The sequence below is a fragment of the Orycteropus afer genome, unplaced genomic scaffold, assembly GCF_000298275.1.
Source record: "Orycteropus afer afer isolate SDZICR_OR568_19922 unplaced genomic scaffold, OryAfe1.0 scaffold00208, whole genome shotgun sequence".
NCBI classification, from domain to species: Eukaryota; Metazoa; Chordata; class Mammalia; order Tubulidentata; family Orycteropodidae; genus Orycteropus; species Orycteropus afer.
In genome coordinates, this window is record NW_006921795.1 from 5,622,486 (window position 1) to 5,645,112 (window position 22,627).

General features: G+C 39.4%; 1 protein-coding gene across 1 annotated transcript in view; it reads right to left on the minus strand.

The window, feature by feature from the left end:
- The window catches only part of KAT14 (lysine acetyltransferase 14), an 83,863-nt gene that overhangs the window by 40,784 nt on the left and 20,452 nt on the right, over positions 1–22,627 (minus strand). The window contains exon 3 of the mRNA XM_007948211.1: positions 19,834–19,955. Coding sequence (XP_007946402.1) covers positions 19,834–19,955 — 122 coding nt within the window. The remainder of the gene's footprint in view (positions 1–19,833; positions 19,956–22,627) is intronic.

Here is a 22,627-nt window from a genome sequence, read left to right on the forward strand (position 1 = left end):
CCAGCCTTCTGGTTAGCACTCAAGTGCTGTAGCCACTATGCTACCAGAGCTCCTCATTAGCCATTAGAGAGATGCAAATCAAAACAACACTGAGATACCATCTCACCCCAGCACTAATAGCACAGTTCAACAAGACAGAAAATAACAAATGCTAGAAAGGATGTAGGTGCTCCAGTGGCATAGTGGATAAGGCACTTGACTGCTAACCAGAAGGTCAGCAGTTCAAACCCACCAGCTACAAGGAAGACTGGGCGATCTACTTCCACCAAGATTTACAGCCCCAGAAACCCAATAGGGGTTGCTATGAGTCAGAACATGACGCAATGGCAGTGAGTTTTGGTTTCGTTTTGGTGTGGATGAAGAGAGATTGGGACTTTCATACACTGCTGGTGTTGCTGTTGTTGTTATGTGCTGTCGAGTTGGACTCAATTCATAGCGACCCCTCCTTGGGTTTCTGAGGCAGTAACACTACGGAAGTAGATTGCCCAACCTTCCTTCTGAGGAGTGGCTGGTGGGTTTGAATTGCCAGCCTTCTGGTTAGCAGTCAAATGTCTTAGGCATCTTAGGCACTACGCTACCAGAGCTCCTAACACTGCTGGTGAGACTGCAAAATGATACAACCACTGGGCAAATCAGTATGGCAATTCCTTAAAAAACTGGAATTAGACATACCACTTGCCAGCAATCCCATTCCTAGTGAAGTAGAGCCAGGACAAGAACAAATGTATGTACACCCATGTTGATCACAGCACTATTTACAACAGCAAAAAGATGAAAACAACCTAAGTGCCCATCAACAGAAGAATGGATAACCAAACTATGAGACACACACACAACAGACTACTATGCAACACTAAAGAATAAAGTATAATCTGCAAAACACAGCATAACATGGATGAACTTAGAGGACAAGTGAAAGAAGTCAATCACAGAAGGACAAATATTGTATTAGTTCACTGTTTCAAAAAGTTAAGGAAAAGTTTATATATTAAAGGAAGCTTTTTTTGTTGGTTACCAGGGATGGGATGGGAAGGGAGGGAACACTGCTAGATAGGTAGAGACAGGTATTGATTTAGGTGAAGGTAAGGGCAATGTACCAAAAGTTAGTGATCAACACAGTGACACTGAAGAAGAGGAAGACAGAAGTACACAGGAGGTATAGACAACAAAGATGAACCCTCTTGCATGTACAGTACTGCGTTGTCAGTGATGGCAAGCAATGACCCATGGGTGGATAAATGGGTGGACAGGCTGAATGATCAGGTATGTCTAGGCAGGTGGGAGTGTGCCCATGACCATGTATAGGGTTAGCAGACAATGTTTCTACATATGTATTTGTATGAGCTGTAAGAATGTCTGGGTGTACAGTAGAGCTGACAAGTGGCAAGGTTCTGGTGGCTTCTTGACCACAGCCAGCTACCCAGAGGGAATGAGTAGTTGGAACTGCAGATTTGGGACCATGATCACAGGGGACATCAAGCTCAATTGGTATAACATACTACACAAAAACACTTTTCTACATCCTATTCACCAAATGATCTTAAAAGCTTGCAAGTGGCCATCTAGATGTAATGACAGGTCTCTCCTCGTCCAGAGCAAAGAAGAATGAAGAAAACCAAAGTGCGTGGAAACAATTAGTACAAGGGACTTATATGGTACACCATGCAGTCCTCAGCCTATATGACCATGAGACCAGAAGAACTGGTTGGTGCCTGTCTACCTCTGTCAACCACTCAGAGAGCGACTGGTGCAAGAGATCCTGGACAGAGTGGAAGAACAATGTGGAGCAAAACTCAAAATCAAAAATAAAGACCAGGTTTGCTGGTCTGATAGAACCTGGTGAGACCCCTGAGACTCTGGCCTCTAGTTACCCTTCAGGTCTGGAACTGAACTCACTCCTGTGGCTTCCAGCCAAACAACAGACTGGCACATGGGGTGAACATTTACACTAGGTAGATACACTCCTTGGAGCAATGGATCTTGGGAGAACAGAAGAGCAGTGTTTGTGCAGGGAGACAGTATGGGGGGTAAGAGTGCATGGGAAGGAAGGACACAAGGAAGGGGTAACTATGGGGAGGAAGTGTGAAGAGAGCTGTTAACACTGTAAAGAGTTGAAGTCAATGTCATGAAACAAAATGTGTATGAACTGTTGGAAAATGAATTTGTTCTTTAAACTTTCACCCATATCACAATAAAAATTAAGAGCAAAAAAGATAAACACACACACACACAATCTTTATGGGAGTAGAATGCCTCATCTTTGTCCTGAAGAACAGCTGGTAGGTTTGAACCACCAATGTTCTGGTTAGCAGCTGAATGCCACCAGAGCTCCTTTTACTTGCACTGAAGTAAGGCTAGGAGCTCTGGTAGCCTAGTGCCTAAGGCACGTGACTGCTAACTAGAAGGCTAGCAGTTCAAACCCACCAGCCACGCCTCAGAAGGAAGGCTGGGCAATCTACTTCCGTAGTTATACTACCTCGGAAACCCAAGGAGGGGTTGCTATGAGTTGGGTCTGACTCGACGGCACATAACAACAACAAAGTAAGGCTAAATAAGAACTGTATGCACTTGTTTTCTACTACTCATCTGTCAGTTTGTCGTATTGTGGTGGCTTGTGTGTCATGAAGCTAAAGGCTATGCCATAGTATTGAAAATACCAGCAAGGTGGCCCAAGTTGGACAGGTTTCAGCAGAGCTTCCAGACCAAGACAGACTGGAAAAAAAGACAAGACTATCCACTTCTGAAAAAACTGGCTACTGAAAACCTTATGAATAGCAGGGAAACACTGTCTGATATACTACTGGAAAACTCTATAAATAGTTGTAAAACACTGTCAGATACAATGCCAGAAGATGAACCACACAGATTGGAAGGCACTCAAAATATGACTGGGAATGAGCTGCCTCCTCAAATTAGAGTCAATCTCGATAAAGTGGATGGAGTAAAGCTTTAGGGACCTTCATTTGTTGATGGAGCAGGAATCAAAATGGGAAGAAATAGCTGCAAGCATTCCTTAATAATCAGAGCATGGAATGTATGAAGTATGCATTTAGGAAAATTGGAAGTTGTCAAAATTAAAATGAAAGTATAAAGATGAATTTCCTAGGCAGTACTGAGGTGAAATGGATTGGTTTCGGCCATTTTGAATCAGACAATCATATGATCTACTATGCTGGGAATGATAAATTTAAGGGAATAGCATTACCTTCATCGTCAAAAAGAACACCTCAAGATCTATCCTGAAGTACAATGCTGTCAGTGATAGGATAATATCCATAAGCCTACAAGGAAGACCAGTTAATACTACTATTATTCTAATTTATGCACCAACTACTAAAGCCAAAGATGAAGAAATTGAAGGCTTTAACCAAATTCTGCAGTCTGAAATTGACCAAATATGCAATCAAGATGTATTGATAATTAATGGTGACTAGAATGCAAAAGTTGGAAACAAAGAAGAATGATCAGTAGTTGCAAAATATGGCCTTGGTGCCAGAAATGATGCTGGAGATCGCATGATAGAATTTTGCAAAACCAAAGACTTACTCATTACAAATACCTTTTTTCAATAACATTAACAGTGGCTATACACATCGATCTCACCAGATGGAATACACAGAAATCAGATAGACTACATCTGTGAAAAGAGGCAATGGAGAAGCTCAGTAACATCAGTCAAAATAAGGCCAGGAGCTGACTGTGGAAGAGACCATCAATTGCTCATATGCAAGTTTAAGTTGAAGCTAAAGAAAATATATACAGCTCCATATAGCTCCATGAGAACCAAAATATGACCTCAATTGTATCCCACCTAAATTTAGAGACCAATCTCAAGAATAGATATGATGCAATGAACACCAATGACTGAAGACCAGATGAGCTGTGGGATGACATCAAGAATATAATATACGAAGAAAGCAAATGGTTATTAAAAAGACAGGAAAGGAAGAAAAGACCAAAATGGATGTCAGAAGAGACTGTGAAACTAGCTCTTAAAAGGAGAGTATGAAAGTGAATGGAAGACATGCTCAAATAAAATAACTGAACAGAAGAGTTCAAAGGGAAGCTCAAGGAGACAAAGGGAAGTATTGTAATGAAATGTGCAAAGACTTGGAGTTAGGAAACAAAAAGGAAAGAACATGCCCTGCACTTCTCAAGCTGAAAGAACTGAAGTTGCAATATTGAAGGATTCTATGGGCAAAATAGTGGTTTGGAACAACTAAAAGAGATGAAGTTGGCGAAGACTACTGAAATTACCATAGACTTCTAAAAGAGCTAACAAATCTTCTCTGGAAGAAGTGCAACTGGAATGCTCCTTGGAAGCGAGAATGACCAGATTTCATCTCACCTACTTTAGTCATGTCAGGAGGGACCATTCCCTGGAGAAGGATATCATGCTTGGTAAAGTGGAAGGTCAATGAAAAAGGGGAAGGCCCTCAACAAGATAGATTGCCACAGTGGCTGCAATGATGAGCTCAAGTATGGCAAGGATGGTGAGGCTGGCATAGGACTGGGCAGTGCTTCGTTCTGTTGTACATTAAGGTCACTATGAGTTGGAAAAGACTTGATGGTACCTAACAACAATAAGAGCAAAATATTGAATGATGCAGAAGCATCAAAAGAAGATGGAAGGCATATGAAGATTCACTGTCTCAAAAGGAATTTTTCAATGTCCCAACTATTTCAGGAGGTAGCATATGATCAAGAATCAAAGGTATTGAAGGGAGAAGTTAAAATGGCACTAAAGGAAATGGTGAAGAACAAGGTTACAGGAATTCATGGAATACCCACTGAGATGTTTCATTCTGTTGTACAGAGGGTCACTATGAGTTGGAACCAAGTGAAAGGCCCTAACAACAGCAGCAGCAACAACAACAACAATAACACACCTGTTTTAACTGATCTACAGATTCTTAAAGACACAGTTAGGAATGGATCTCATTCCTTACTGGGAACTGCCTGTAATGGTAGCCAGGCACCAACCAGTTCTTCAGGTTTCATGGAAAAGGAGGCAGTTGTTCATGAAGGCAATTAGACACATTCCATATCCTCCTTCTATTATTGACTTTCCTTCTTCCTCTGTTGCTCCAGATAAATAGAGATGAACTGTTGTGCCTTGGATGGCTACTTGCAAGCTTTTAAGACCCCAGGCACTATCCAACAAATGAGAAAGTACGTATAACAGAAGCACTGAACATGGCAGAAAGCAATTAACTGGGATGTCTCATGAAACCATGACCCTAAATCTCCAAACCAAGCAACCAAATTCCATGTGGTATTTCGTATACATAAGCAACCTAAGCAGCTACTCTTTTTTTTTTTTTTTATTTCCTTTGTCATGATTGTAAATGTATCTATCACCTGACTTTTGCCAACTCACTTTCTACAAGTGTACAACTTATTGACAGCACTTACATTACTCTGATTTTTCTATCACTATTAACATCACTTTCCCCCTCCCTTCCAACCTTGGTATCCACTAATAAACTTTGGTCTACATACATTTGCCATTTCTTGTCTTTTTATATAAGTGAGGTCATAAAATATTTGTCCTTTTGTGATTGGCTTATTTTGCTCACCGTAATGTCTTCAAGCTCCATCCATACTGTAACATGTATCAAGATTTCATTTCTCTTACTGGCTGAGTAGTATTCCATCCTATGATTGTACCACATTTTGTTTATCCATTCATCTGTTGATGGGCATTTAGGTTGTTTCCACTTTTGGCTATTGTGAATAGCGCTACAGTGAGCACTGGCGTACAAATCTCTCTCACACTTTTTTTTTTTTTTAAATACCTTTCTACCTATGTATTCACCTGTACCTTAGGGTTTGCTGTTATTGTTCATGAGCTCTCGTGGCACAGTGCCTAAGGCATTTAACTGCTAACCAGAAGACTGGCGGTTCAAACCCACCAGCCACTCCACAAAAGGAAGACTGGGCAATCTTCTTCCGTAAAGATTTACCACCTCAGAAACCCAAAGGGGGTCATTATGAGTTGGAATTGACTCAATGGCAGTGAGTCTGGTTTTTTGTTTTGTTGTTGTGGTTACTGTTAATGCAGTACTGTATCTGCAATGATATTAGCCTTTATTGTCTGTACCTCTTGTGCACCTCTCCATGTCTTCCTTCTCCTTAGTGATACTGTGCAAGTCACACACTTCTGTTATATTGGTTTTCCCTTCACCCATTTCAAATCTGTCTCTTAATTATCCATTTATTTTCCCTCTCTTCTCTTCCCCTCTCATCCCTGGTAACCAACAGTGAAAATTTCCTTCCCTGTTGTGGTAGTTCAGTTTGTGTGTCAACTTGGCTGGGCCTGGTTGAGTGGCTAGGGAGCTGGATGTAGTATTCCCCATGATGAGACTGGTAATCAACTTCATGGTGGAATCTACTGTGAGCAGCTGAGTAGCTGCCTTAGGGAATATGGTCTGCTTCCTGTACATAAGCAGAAGCCTTGGGGAACTGTCTCTAGCTTATGGCACACTTGGACCCTGCATGTAGCCATGTCACTGTTCAGCAGCCTGCCATGCTCTGCCAACCTTGGGACTTACAATGGACTTAAACTAATGGCCTGCCATATGTGGTTTGGCAACACCGGGACTGTGCCTTTTTACTTGTCAACCTTGGGCTTGACAGCCTCAGCAGCCAGCAGCTCTCTGAGTTAAGAGAAGCCTCTAGCTTCAGTGGGCTGGGAGCTGGAGGCAGAGCTGAGGCCCAAGGCTGAGGGGCTTTCACCCTGCCCCTAGAGCTTGGCACTTTGAACTTGGACTTAAAACCTCCAAATTGTAAGAAGAAACTCTTGTTTGTTAAGTTCATCCCATTTGTGGTATATGTCCTGTCAGAGTGGCACTAGGCAACCAGAACACCTGTGTAAACCTTTCCTTAACTTTTTCCAATAGAGGACTCATATAGTATTTATCTTTCTGTGACTGACTTCCTTCACTCAGCATAATGTCCTCCACATTTATCCATGCTATGAGGTGATTTACTGATTCTTCATTTTTTTAATGTTGCATAGTATTCCAATGTTTCTTTTTGAATTTCTGATTTCAAGTCTTTTGGGTATAATGAGAAATGAAATTCCTGGGCCATTTTTAGCTTTTAGAGAAACTGCCACAGTTTTCCACAAAGGCTCTACCATTTTCCATTTCCACCAGCAACGGATAAGGGTTCCAAATTTCCCCATATCCTCGCCAACATTTGTTAATTGATGGCTTTTGTTAAAAAAAATCTTAGCCATCCTAGTGGATGAAATGGTATCTCATTGGGGTTTTGATTTGCATCTCTCTGACAGCTAATGACACTGAGCATCTTTTCATGAGTTTGATGGCCATTTGAATGTCCTCTTTGGTGAAATGTCTCATATCCTTTGCCCATTTCATGAATGGGCTTTTTGTATTTCTGTTGTTAAGTTGTTGAAGTTTTATATACACTTTAGTTATTAGATTCTTGTCAGAAATATGGTTATTGAACATAGTCTCCCAGTCAGTAGCTTGTCTTTTCACTTTTTTGGTAGTCTTTTGATGAAGAGAAGTTTTCAGTTTTTATGAGGTTCCACTTACTTGTCTTTTGCTCTTTGTGATTTTGATTATACTAAAGTATCATTGAAAGATAGGCCTGACAGCATGTCCCTGCTTGTTCTTCTAAGAATTTTATGGCTTTAGTTTGCACATCTAGGTTCTAAATACATTTTTGTTTTTGTGTATGGTGTGAGGCATGGATCCTATTTCAATTTGCTGCATGTGGAAATGCAATTTTCCCAACACTATTTATTGAAGAGGCTCTTCTTTCCCCCATTGAATAGACTTTGCATCATTGTAAAAACTCAGTTGACCATAGATGTGTAGGTTTATTTCTGGGCTCTTAATTCTATTCCAGTAATCCATGTGTCTATTATATCGATACCAGGCTTTTTTGATTACTACAGCTGTACAACAGTGTGTTTTAAAAAATCAGGAAGTGTGTGCCCTCCTACTTTGTTCTTCTCTTTCAACACTGTCTTAGCAATTCAGGACCTCCTGCTATTCCATATAAACTTGAGGATTGGTTTTTTCTATTTCTGTAAAGAAGGCTGTTGGAATTTTGATCAGGATTGCATTGAATCCATAAGTTGCTTTGGGTAATACTGATATCTTAAAATATTAAGTCTTCCAATCCATTAACATGAAACATCTTTCCATTTATTTGTTCTTTAATCTCTTTCAACAGTATTTTAGTTTTCATTGTATGATTGTTTCACAGCCCTGGTTAGATTTACTCCTAGGTATTTTATTCCCTGACATGCTATAGTAAATGGAACTGTTTCTCTAATTTCCCTTTCATTTCTTTCACTGCTGGTGTATAAAAACACAATTGATTTTTTTTTTTTTCCCAGTAGTGATGGGCTTCAGATTCATATATAAAAAGATGCTGGGCCAGGCTGGGTTCTTTACATAAGCAAAACCAGTAAAGCTTATATATACATAGAGAGAGAGAGATTTATCTTAGGAAAATGACTCACATGGTTATAGAGGCTGGCAAGTCCCAAGTTCCAGGATCAAACATCAAGCTAGAAGCTTTTCCTGACTCACACAGCTGCACGGGCTGACGAGCTCAAGGTTGGCAGGCAGTATACTGGCTGCTGACTTTGGCAGATGATGAATCCAAGATCACCAGGCAGAATGATGGATTGTTTGCTCATGGACAGTTGCAGGCAGCACAACAGGATCCAGAACCACAGAAGGTTCTCTAATTTTCCCAAATAAAAACAAACTCACTACCGTTGAGTCGATTTGATTCAAAATGACCCCTCTCTGGGTTTTCAAGGTGGTATTTCTACAGAAGTAGACTGCCCAATCTTCCTTCTGAGGAGTGGCTGGTGGGTTTGAAAGACCAGCCTTCTGGTTAGCAGTCAAATGCCTTAGGCACTACATCACCAGAGCTCCTCTAATTTTTCCAGGATGTCCATATATACATTGTAAACAGGCCACATCCCTAGGGAAACTCCCTTTCAACAGACTGGTTGTTCAAAGCATATACATCAGATCTCATCAATGTAATAACCACATCACAACTGCTTAAACCACTTAGAACTGTGGTCCACCAAGTTGACACATAACCCAAACTAGCACAGTCTACCCTCTGTCAACTTGGTGATTGTACACATGTCCTTAACCACATATAATTCCTAAATAAGGACAATTATAAAGTCATATTTGCACCCAACATGATACACTAACATGTGTACAACTGAAAACGCATTAACACTGTTTATATTTTAGAGTTCATAACTGAAGAAAACAAAGATAGTTGATGTTCACATAAAAGGAAGAAATATAACAATCACAGTCTTCATTTCTGCAATTGGTCCCATGGTCATAGCTGGCATTCAGAACTGCCTTCTTCCACCACCCATTTTATATTTCCTTTCCCTTGCCCTCAGCAAGCACCTCAGCTGGTTGTGGTTCTTTGTCTGGTGGGGTGACCCAAGCCTTCATTCCTGAAGGGTCTGAGCCATTAGTAGTCATATCAGAATTGGGTTGCTGTAGTTTTCTATTGATTTCCATCACAGGGCATGGTAGCACTAGGAGACATTCTAAAGAATCTCCTGTATTCCAGACACATTCTTCTTTACTTCCATTATATAATCAATCCAATTTTCCCTTGGTAATCAGGATCTATCACATCAGACAGTATAGTAACTCCCTTCTTTGTCTGTTGATCCAGAGGCACGAGGAAGCCAAAATGGCTGCGTGGCATTCTTAATTTCCAGTATAATGCAATCAGTATTATGTCTCCAAGTGGGAACATTCCTCCCTTTGGGGCTAAGATCTCCAGAGCCGCAGAGCATAGGGTTGCAAAAAAAGAAAGCAAAATTTTTTGAGTGGATCACTACGGGTAACATCGAGTGGTACCACTCCCATTTCCACCCCTTGGTTCTTGGACCCATGAATCCTGGATACTGGAAAAACAGCACCATATATTAGATGCTGGTTTAGAGCATACAACAGCTTCCTGGAGAACAATGCTCCAACCTTTCAAGGTATTGCCACCTACCTGTGTTTTTAGTAGGCCATTCCATTGTTCTATCAAGCCATCTGCTTCAGGATGGTGGGGAACATAATAAGACTGTGAGTTCCATGAGCATAGGCCCACTGCCACATTTCATTTGCTGTGAAGTAAGTCCCTTGATCTAAAGGAATGCTGTGTGGGATACCATGACAGTGGACAAGGCATTCTATAAGATCATGAATGGTAGTTTTTGCGGAAACAATGTGTGCTAGGAAGGCAAATTCATATCCAGAATAAGTACTCTATTTCAGCAAGAGCAAAATGCTGTCCTTTCCATGATGGAAGTGGTCCAATGTAATCAACTTACCACCAGGTTGCGAGTTGATCACCCTGAGGAATGGTTCCATATCACAGACTCAGTGTTGGTCTCTGCGATAGTAGTAGCTAAGTCAGCCTTGGTAAGTGGAAGTCCATGTTGCTGAGCCCATGCATAACCTCCATCTCTGCCACTGTGGCCACTTTGTTTATGAGCCCATTGGACAAAGGCAGGAGAAGCTGGTGATAAATGATGACTGGTTTCCACAAATGTGTCAACCTATCCACTTGATTCTTAAAGTTCTCCTCTGCCAAGGTAGGTCATCCACATACCTCTTCCCCATACCTCCTCGTCACCAATTTTCCAATCATGCTCCTTCCAAGTCCCAGACATCCATCCAAACTGTTGGCCACAGCCCATGAATCAGCATACAATCGTACATCTGGCCATTTCTCCTCCACACAAAGTGAACAGCCAGATGCACGGCTCAAAGTTCTATGCACTGGGAGGATTTTCTGTCACCACCATCCTTCATGGAATTTCCAGAAAGGGGCTACAGTGCCACTGCTGTCCACTTTCAAGTGGTGCCTGAACACCATGCAGAACCATCTGTAAACCAGGCACAAAACTCTTCCGCAGTCAATTGATCATAATGAACTCCCCATGAGACCATAGGTGCTGACTGGAAAAGGGAAAGTAATGTGACTGGAGTGGAGAACATAAGCATTTGGGTCACTTCCTCATGCAACTTACTCATGCCTTCAGGTCCTGCTTGAGACCGATCTCTTATATACCACTTCCATTTAACAATGGAGTGCTACTGTGCATGTTCAACTTTATGGCTCTGTGAGTCAGACAACACCCAGTTCTTCATGGGCAGCTCAGGCCTCATGGTGACTTGGTGGCCCATGATTAGGCATTCAGTCTCTACTAAAACAGAAGCTGTTTCTCAAAAGGAGAGTAGTTATCTGCAGAGGATGGCAGGGCTTTGCTCTGAAATCCCAAGGGTCTGTGTTGCAATTCACCATCGAAGCCTGCCAAAGACTCCAAACAGTATCTCTATCTGCCACAGACAATTCAAGCACCATTGGATCGGCGAGATCATATGGCCCAAGTGGCAGTGCAGCTTGACAGCAGCCTGAACGTGTTACAGAGACTTCTGTTGTTCTGGGCCCCACTCAAAACTAGCAGCTTTTTGAGTCACTTGATAAATAGGCCAAATCAACACACCCAAATGAGGGATATGATGTATCCAACATACAGAAGCCCACAAGACATTGTGCCTCTGTTTTAGTTTTTTGGGGGTAGATGCAATAACTTATCCTTCGCTTTAGTACGAATATCTCAACAGGTCCTGCACCAGTGGACCCCTAGAAATTTCACTGAGGTGAAAGGTGCCTGAAATTTTGTCAGGTTAACTTCCAACCCTCTAGCATGCAGATGTCTCACCAATTAGCATAGTGTTATTGATACTTCTTCCATCCTAGGTCCAATCAGCAAAATGTTATCAATGTAATGGACCAGCATGATGTCTTATGGAAAGGAAAGGTGATCAAGATCCCTGTGGACTAAGTTATGACAATGCTGGAGAGTCAATATATCCCTCAGGAAGTACTGTGAAAGTATATTGTTGGCTTTGCCAGCTTAAGGCAAACTGCTTCTGATGGTCCTTTGAAATTGGTATTGAGAAAAAGGCACTGGCCAAATCAATAGCTACATACCAACTACCAGGAGATGTATTAATTTTCTCAAGCAATGAAACCACATCAGGAATAGCAGCTGCAATTGGAGTCACCACCTGATTAACTGTACGATTATCTACTGTCCTTCTCTAAGATCCATCTGTTCTTTGCACAGGCCAAATAGGTGAGTTAAATGAGGATGTGGTGGCAATCACCACCCCTGCAACCTTCAAGTCCTTGATGGTGTCAGTAATCTCTGGAATCCCTCCAGGTATGCAGTATTGCTTTTGGTTTACTGTTTTTCTAGGTAGAGGCAGTTCTGATGGCTTCCACTTGGCTTTTCCTACCATAATAGCCCTTGCTCCACATATCAGGAACTCAACATGGTAATTCTGCCAATTGCTCAGTATATCTATTCCAATATGCATTCTGAGGTTGAGCCATGGTTATGAGTTCAGTTCCAGGCTTAAAGTTCTAAGGGGTTGCACCAGTCTCTATCATATCAGTAAACCTGGTATTTTTTATGATTTTAAGTTTTGTTCCACATTTTTCTCCTACTCTATCCTTGACCTCCTATTATGGTCCCTTTCAAAGTAGTCACCAGTGGTAGCCAGGTACCATCTAATTCTTCTAATCTCAAGGTCATGGAAGATGGGGTTTGCATGGCCCGTTAGTCCACTGGATGAATTAGAAACCCAACTGAATTTTGCTTGCTGACCTTGTACTCTGAAAATCTGCTGGATTCCTCTATTAGTTGTAGAAGTTTTCTTGTGGACTCTTTGAGATTTTCTATATCCATATCACGCATGAAAAGAGGTACCCATACTACTTCTTTTCCAATCTGGATACTTTTTATTTTTCTTGTCATATTCCTCTGGCTAAGGTTTCAAATACGATATTCAATAGAAATAGTGAGAGTGGGCACCTTTGTCTTATTCCTGCTTTCAAGGGAAAATCTTTCTTTTTCTCCTCTAAGTATAGCATTGGCTGTTGGCTTTTCATATGTAACCTGAGTCATATTGAATAGTTTACTTTCTATTCTAATCTTCCTTAGGGTTTTCATCAAGAAAAGGTGTTGGACTTTATCAAATGCTTTTTCTGCATCCATAGAGATGTGTGGTAGTTAAGGTTATATGTCAGCTTGGCTGAGCCTGGCTAATGGCTGGGCACCTGAATGTAGTTATTCCCCATGGTGAGATTGGTAATCAACTCCATGGTGGAATCTACTGGAGCAGCTGTGTAGCTGCTTTAGGGATATGGCCTGCTTCCAGTTTATAAGCAGCAGTTTTGAGGAAGGTCTGCAGCTTTTTGGCATGCTTGGACCCTGCATGTAGCTGAGTCTTCATTTAGTAGCAGCCTGCCATGTTTCCTGCCAATATTGGGACTCTCTGGCTTGAATTAGTGGCCTATCATGTTGTTTGGTAATATTGGGACAATGCCATTTTTATTTGTTGACCTTGGGCTTGATAGCCTCAGTAGCCAGCAGCTGCCTGAGTGAAGAGACACCTCTAGCTCCACTGGGCCATAAGAAAGAGGCAGAGCTGAAGCCCAAGGTCAAGGGTATTTCACCTAGCTCCTAGAGTTTGGCATTTTGAACTCAGACTTCTAACCTCTAAAACTGTAAGAGAATAAACTCCTGTTTGTTAAAGCCACCCATTTGTGCTATATTTTCTGTTAGAGCAGCATTAGAGGTAACCAAAACAAGATGATCATGAGGTTTTTTTCCTTTGTTCCATTGATGAGATGTACTATGTTGATTGATTTTCTAATGTTCAACCATCCATGCATTCCTGGAATAAATCCCACTTAGTCACGATATATGACTCTTTTAATACACTGTTAATTATGTTTGCTGGTGGCGTAGTGCCTAAGGCACTTGACTGCTAACCAAAAGGCTGGTGGTTCAAACCCACTAGCCACTCCTTGGGAGGAAGATGGGGCAATCTACTTCCGTAGTGATACTGCCTTGGAAACCCAAGGAAGGGTTGCTATGAGTCGGGTCCGACTCGACGGCACATGACAACAACAACAACATTTTGTTGAGGATTTTTGCATCTTTGGTGTCTTTGTCTGTTTTGCATCTAAGGGTTAGGTTTGCTTCATAGAATGAATTAGGGTGTAGTCCTTCCTTCTCTATTGTCTGGAAGAGTTTAAAAAGTACTGGTGTTAATTCTTTTCTAAATATTGGGTAGAATTCCCCAATGAAGCCATTAAGTCCTGGACTTTTTTTTTTTTTTTGGAGGTTTTTGATTACTGATTCAATTTCTTTACCTGTTATTGGTCTGTTGAGACTTTCTATTTCCTTTAGAGTCAGTTTGGGAAGGTTGTATGCTTCTAAGAATTTGTTTCAACTAGGTTATCTAGTTTGTTGCTGTACAGTTGTTAACATTACAGTTGTTAATAATATTCTCATAATTCTCTTTATTTCTAATAGGTCAGTTGTAATGGCCCTCTTCATTATACACACACATATATGAAATGATTATTAAATCTTTTTGCTAAATTGACCCTTTTGTCACTATATAATGTCCATCTTTGTTTTTTCTGACATATTTTGTCTTAAAGTCTACTTTGCCTGATATTATTATGTGCAAATTCTTTTACAGGCAACTTCTATTTCCACCCTGAAAACATAAATCAATTATGAGAAATTCCAAAAAACAAGCAGGCAGTCTAGTAGTTGGAAACTATTGCTAGGCAGAAAAAAAAAAAAAAAAAACTTTGAAAGTCATAAGCACCATCTGAGATGAGAAGGACGTCTTAACTTTCACTCCCAACATTTTGGTCTCAGTGCACTTCCTCCACATTCTTACCTCCCTCTAAACTTTCCAAGCCCACATCCTCTCATCCAAAGCATAGAAGCAAGGCAAAAACCATTTCACTTGTTTTCTTACCTCTACTTATCACCTGACAAATCCAATACCTGAAGATCATCCTGCCCAGGAAAGCGTTTCTCTAATTTGGCCTTTGGGACTCTAAGAAATACCAAAAAGAGAGAAAGACTATGTCTCTAATATAGCTGATCCTCAGATCTTCTACATCAGCAATACAACTAGTATGGTCCAGAGACCCTGGGGACCAAACTAACTTTCAGGGCTTTGTGAGGTCAAAATTATTTTCATAATACCACTAAGATATTATTTGTCCTTTCACTTTCACTCTCTCACAAATGTGCAGTAGAGTTTCCTGGGATTACATCACTTTGAGGACTTAGGTGCACCTGATTCAAACCATGGTATTTTCAATTATCTCAGGCATGCAAAAGCTGAAAAATAAATAAGGAAGACTGAAGGAAAATTGATGCCTTGGAATTATGGTGCTGGTGAAGAATATTGAATACACTGTGGACTGCTAGAACAAACAAATCTGTCTTGGAAGAAGTATAGCCAGAATGCTCCTCAGAAGTGAAGATGGTGAGATTTTATTTCACATACTTTGGATATGTTATCAGCAGAGCTTTGAATTGGTTCATTCCAGTTCAGCCCTCTGCGGAAAATTTTCACTTCTACCCTAGATCTACTGAATCAGAATCTACATTCTAACAATAAGAATTACCTTGGAATCTATAAGATCTCAAAATGCTTTTTCAAGTTTAAAAACTATGAATGTGTTCTATCACATTTCATCAAATCTAAGATCCACTGATGTTAAGATATACCACTATTTCATGAACAACTAAGAACGAAAACTCACTACACCATCAATTTTAAGATGTATCCTGATTTCAGAGATGTCAAAATTTGAAAAACTGTGCACCTTAAAATCAATGAAATAAAGTAATATAGAAAGTATCTGCACTACTCTTCACTCATCAAAGCTATACATTCTGGAGGAATTAAAGTCCCCAGGATCCTAAAAGTAGATTAAGGTCACCCACATAATGGCAATTAAATATTAAGCTTTCATATGCTTTTAGACTTATTTCTACCAAAGGTACATAGTTATTTAACCAAACAAAAAACCTTCTTGTCCATTCCGACTCACAGCAACATTACAGGACAGTAGAACTGCCTGATAGGGCTTCCAAGGCTATAATCTTCATGGACGATGTTTCACTGCTATTCCTAAGGTTTTCAGTGGCCAATTTTTTCAGAAGTGGACAGTCCCATCCTTCTTCCCAGTCTGTCTTAGTCTGGAAGTTCTGCTAAAACCTGTCCACCATGGGTGACACTGCTGATATTTTAAATACCTGTGGTGTAGCTTTTAATCTCACACCAACACACAAGCTACCACTGTATGACAAACTGACAGATCAGTAGTAACAGATGAGCAGTACAGTGACAGGGAACTGCCAGAAATGCAAGCAAGACTCATGCAATGGATATCATTGCTGATGTCAAATGGATCTTGGCTGAAAGCAAAGAATACCAGAAAGACATTTACCTGTGTTTCATTGGCTATGCAAAGGTATTCAACTGTGTAGATCATAACAAATTATGGATAACACTGCAAAGAATGGGAATTCCAGAACTCTTAATTGTGCTCATGAGGAACATGTACATTGATCAAAAGGCAGTTGTTCAAAAAGAACAAGGGGAAACTGCACAGTTTAAAATCAGGAAGGGTGTACAACAGGGTTGTATCCTTTTACCATACTTATTCAATCTGTATGCTCAGCAAATCATCCAAGAAGCTGGACTACATGAAGAAAAAGGTGGCATCAGGATTGGAGGAAGATTCATTAACAACCTGCAATATGCAGATAATTCAACCTTGCTTGCTAAAAGTAAAGATGAGTCAAAGCACTTAGTGATGAATATAAAAAACTACAGTCTCCAGTATGGATTACACCTTAACATAAAGAAAACAAAAATCCTCACAACTGGACCAATAAGAAACATCACAATAAATGGATGAAAGATTGAAGTTGCCAAAGGTATCATTTTACTTGGATCCACAATCAACACCCATGGAAGCACCAGTCAAGAAATCAGATGACATATTACACTGGGAAAATCTGCTGGAAAAGATCTCTTTAAGGTGTTAAAGCACAAAGATGTCTCATTGATGACAAAGGTGCACCTAACCCAAGCCATAGATTTCAACAGCCTCGTATGCATGTGAAAGCTGGACAATGAATAAAGAAGACAAAAGAAGTGATACATTTGAATTATGGAGTTGGCAAAAAATATTGAATATACCAAAGACTACCAGAAGAATGGACGTATGTCTTGGAAGAAGTACAGCCAGCATGTTCCTTAGAAGCAAAAACACCAAGACTTCAGCTGATGTAGTTTGAACCCATTATTAGGAAGAATCAGTCCTTGGAGAAGGCTATCATGCTTGCTAAAGTAGAGTGTCAGGAAAAAAGAAGACGACCCTCAATGAGATGGACTGACACAGTGGCTGCAACAATGGGTTCAAGTGCAATAAGGATTGTGAGGATGATGCAGGAATAGGCAGTGTTACATTCTGTTGCACTATGAGTGAGAGTCAACTCAACAATACCTAACAATAACAACAATCTCTACAGAAGCAGAACAAGTGCCACATCTTTCTCCTGCAGAGCATCTGATAGGTTTGAACTGCTGACCTTTCAGTTACAGTCAAGTGCTTAACCACCATGCCACCAGGGTTCCTAAATAAACCTTTCCACATTTAAACTTTAAAACCACATTAAAAGCATAAATAGAAACAACCATAAACATCTGAAAGTAGATGTATTCAAACTTCTACTTCATTACTAGTATACCCTTTTCTTAGACTGACTAATGAGAATTAGTTATCATTGTTAAGAAATTAAAGTTTATCTTAGGAAAGCAGAATTAAAATCTTTAGGAGCCATGAAAAAAGTTAGAATGTATAGTCTGCTCTTTGCAGACTGCCTCTTTGGGATGTATGCAGGTTCGTTCATACACGGTTGCTGATCACATGCTCACCAACCAAATGCACCTGGTCCTGGGTGAGCTTTCCAATCAATGATGTTTAAAGCAGAAGTCGCAAAGTGAAGAACAGCACTGAGATGACTATAGGCAGGACACTGAGTGACAAGGAATCACAGAGTGATTTTAATTCTGTCTCATTCCTCTGATTAGTTCAAAGAGAAAGTTTATCGCTTTGACATCTCACTAACACTCCAGGAGAGAGGCCTCAGGTAGCCTTAGACTGGCCAAAAAATCCAGCTATAATTTAAAAGCATTGTTTTATTTTTAGGGCTCTTATTTTTATACTTACATTCTATTCATGGAAAATGACATGAGTTTCTACTTACCATGGCGGTGTGAAGTTTCTCTTTAAAATAAATGTACTTAAATAAAAAAATGAGCTGATTTAAATAACAAGATTAAGTAATTAATAATTCAGGTGATATACAACTATGATCAAAAAACAACAGTTTAATGCTTATACTACACAAAAGCTAGAGAGTAATTAATGCCTTTCAGTAGAAGTATTTTTTTAAAAAAGTCTCAGCTGAGTCCTCTCAGAACATACCCTACAAATGAACAAATGAAACAACAGAACAGCTCTATTAAAATCTGGCAATATCCTTAAAAACAGGCAATTTAAATCCAATTTCTTCCAGAAGATAAATGTCCTACATAAAACAGTGATCAGAGATCATGAAAACATTCTAAGATCTAATTTTAGCAGTTTTTTTTTCCTTTTCTTGTTCCTTATAAATAGAATATATTAAGTTCCATAAATAGCGCTAAATCATTGAACTAAGACAACAGATTTCCTCTCCTTATGAAAAAGAACCAGTTATACTGCCAATTCTTTCCTTTGCACCACCAAATAACTCAAGAACTAAAATAGCCCCTTTTGTGAAAATGTCCTGCATCTATTGTTTTCCTCAGAGCCAGTCTCTTGGAAGGTTGTCCACTCCCTTCAACCTCCCTCTCTGTGCCCTTGTCATAACAGCAAAACTGTGGTTTCTCACTCTCCATGGAAATAGGTTGCAGCAGGGAGCTCAGCATGAGGACAGGTCTGAATACCCTGCTCAGACACAGACAGAGCCTTCATGATGTGACCCAATCATGCAATATTAGGAATCTCACATAGGACTTCAGATGGCAAACATCAGAATCTCAAACAAAATTCTCCAATGAAGTAGCAAACTCACCATTCCCTAAAACCAACAAAAATCTTGTTACACACATATGGACCTTTCACTAAAACATATGGGGCTCAATGTCTGTGCACTTGGTATCTCTAAGTCAGATGAACTAAAGCAGCCATGGTGGAGGAGAACTCAATAGCAAAACAAAAGTACTATTATGAAAAGTTGGCAGTTCAAACCCAGCAGCCACTCCTCAGAAGGAAGACTGGGCAACCTACTTCCATAGAGATACCACCGTGGAAACCCAAAGAGGGGTTGCTATGAGTCAGGATCAACTCGACAGCAGTGCGTCTGGTGTTTGATTATGAAAAGTAATCAATAAATAAACCAAATGTGTACTGATATGCATAGACTTTGCTACACACTGTGAATAAGAGCAAAAAGTACAAAATGGTTTTTCTACTTCCAAAGTTGTTGTTGCTGTGGAGTCAGTTCTGACTTATGGCAACCCCACGTGTGCAGAGCAGAACTGATCCATAGGGTTTTCAAGGCTGTGACGTTTCAGAACCAGATCACCAGGACTGTGTTCCGAGGTGTGCCTCTGGATGGGTTCAAACTGACAAACTTCCAGCTAGTAGTTCTACTTTGATTTTTCATTTAAAACTTTTTTAATTTAAAAAACAAAATAGAAAAAAAAAACCATTTTGTGGAATTCAAAGATTTTTCATAAATAGCCACAATACTGTAATTCTCTAAAGTGGCCACCTTATTCTGTTTCAAATCTCATAGACTACATTCTTTATTTCTTCTATCAAGCATAAGATTTTAAAAATTTACATTACCTATTCCCTAGTAAAAAAGTCCAATGTTTCTCAATAAAAGCACAGATATCTTCTTTCCATCTGAAGTAACCTTGGCGTCCACTTCCTTCCAGAGACAAGTTATACATAGCCAACATGACAACCTGAAACACAAACAAAACAAGGGCTAGGAACATGGTGATTAGAGATGCTAATCTTTAGGGAGAAAGTTTGCTCTGTTTTATATTCTGAGTAGGATGATGCGGGTGAGGGGTGAGGGAATGATAATATCCTGGAATATTCTTGGTACAAAATTTCACTTAAACTAAATTATTAAACAGTTTAATGATTTAGCACTACTTATTGAACTTAATAGACTTCTCATTAATTCATTTAGTGATATGCAATTGTTTCTTCTGTGTTACGTTAGCAGGGTTGGTGTATAATTGAACTGGCTGTTACAACAGTTACCTCGGAACCAGCTCGTAAATAGCTACTGTCCTAAGCACTGTACCCTGACTATAACATCCCTACCCTTACCCTACAAAATCCAGAGCTAAATAGAGGGTTCAATACTGGCCTATTTTTATTAGGATTAAAACATGGTTCTGAGCCACCTGTATGGCTTTGTCCGTTTACATGAAACTGCATAAATTAAATATCTATGTACATACATGTGTGAAGAGAAATGTCTGAAAGGACAGTCAACAAAAATGTTAAAATATCATTTCTTGATGGTGAGATTTTAAATGCTTTTTACTTCCTTCTTTATTCTTTTCTGTTTTAATAAAGTTTTTTTTACAATAAGATGTGTTCCTTCTATTTTGGGAAACATATTGCTTGGGGCCATGAATTCCTCATCTGTAAAATAGCCAAATTGGCCTAGATTAGGACTTTCCAATCTGAGCTCTGGGTGTCTTGGGGCCCTGAGGCGGGGCTGATGGCCAGGCCCTTCAGAGCCCTGTCCCTCTTCTAACCCAATTTCATTGAACAAAGGTTTCCACAGCTAAGAGTGGTTGTGTCACAGAGGAGATGGTTTCCAATACTATTTTCAGCTCTGAAATTTTGAGTGTTTGGCTTCTGCCCCCTAAAGAGCTTCAAGAAATATATTTTCAGGGGTGATTTCTAAGCTATTTAATGAAGGGTAGCCTTATCATACAGAAACTGTTTGATACAGCAGACCTTTCAAAGGCAGACTGCCAGGCTGTTTTCTGAGGTGCCTCTGGGTAGGTTCTAACTGCCAATCTTTTGGCTAGGAGTGCTTAATTGTTTGAGCCACTCAGGGACCTCCCATAAGAATTACTGCCAAGAAAACCCTATGGAGCAGTTCTACTCTGTAACACATGGGGTAGTCGTGAGTCAAAATTAACTCAATGGCAATGAGTTTGGGTTTTTAGGTTTATCTTTACCAAACTTTTGATAAAATTTCCACTGCATATTAAACTATTGTTCATAAGAGTCACCAACGGGAAAGAGAAAACATATAAAGGGGTCACGAAAGGAAGGGGCCATTTATTTAGGAGACCAGATGTCTTTTTGCATAACTGTTTACATTACAAGCATTTCAACTTATTTACTTTGGTAAATCAGCAAATACCAAGTTTAATATTTGAAAGAGGCAGCCCATATTGCAATGGACTAAGTATTTGGAGAGGTCAACAGAGTCTACTCAAAACTAATAGATTCTCTTTCAGGTCTTCACTGAGGCTTTGTTTCAGATGCAATTAGAAATGCTGGTTAGTAGTTTAGTGAAAATTAGATGTGTCTAATCTAAGATGTCATGTAAAATTCATCATACCACAATATTATCCACTACCAATATGTCTTTCGGAAGTGAAAAAATAAATTTCAATTGATGTCAGTCTAATTAAATATGCAAAATGAGCCAATATTCTATATTCTGAGCAAGATAATCAAGTCAATTTTTCATTTAAAAAGCACCTCCATAAGAGATTAAGACACATGTCAACATCACCTGCAAATCAATCTAGATACACAGGAATCAAAATAAATAAATAAATAAACCTACAAGACAGAAAATAGTGAACCAGAGATGCCAATTTGTAAACAATGATAACAAAGACAAAAGAAAGAATAAATAATGGAGTTACAGAACTTCAAGTAGAGAGGAAGTCAAGAAAATACTGAGAAAGAACAGACTACTTTAAACTTGGGAAGATAATGATAAATTACAGTGTAACCTCAAGGAAAATTAATAAACATTTACAACAAAATAAAAAAGAAGCAAATCATAATGTCTAAGTAAACACTAAAACAATAGCAATGAAGGAAATGATAAGAAAATCCAAAAACAAAATGAGCTCAGCCCAGAAAAATATACAGAAAACAGAAACCATATACACCATACCCCAAAATACAGAATGGCAGCAGTAAATTCATGCCAATAATTACATTGAATATAAATGGATTAAATGCACCAGTCAAGAGACAGAGAGTAGCAGCCAAGTGGATAAGAAAGTATCACCCATCAATACGCTGTCTACAAGAGATACACCTTAAACACAAAAACAAGAATAAGTTAAAAATCAAAGAATGGGAAAATATATATAAGCAAATGGCAACCAAAAAAACAGTGCGAGTGGCAATATTAATTTCTTATAAAATAGACTTCAAGACAAAAATCAGCAGAAAGAGAAAAGGACATTATATAGTGATTAAAGGGTCACTCAAACAAGAGAACATAACTATAATAAATATCTATGCACCCAATAAAAGAGGCCCAAAGTACATAAATAAAATCTTAACATAATTGAAAAGAGAAATAGACAACCCCACAATAATAGTAGGAGACTTGACTATACTACTTTAATGAAGG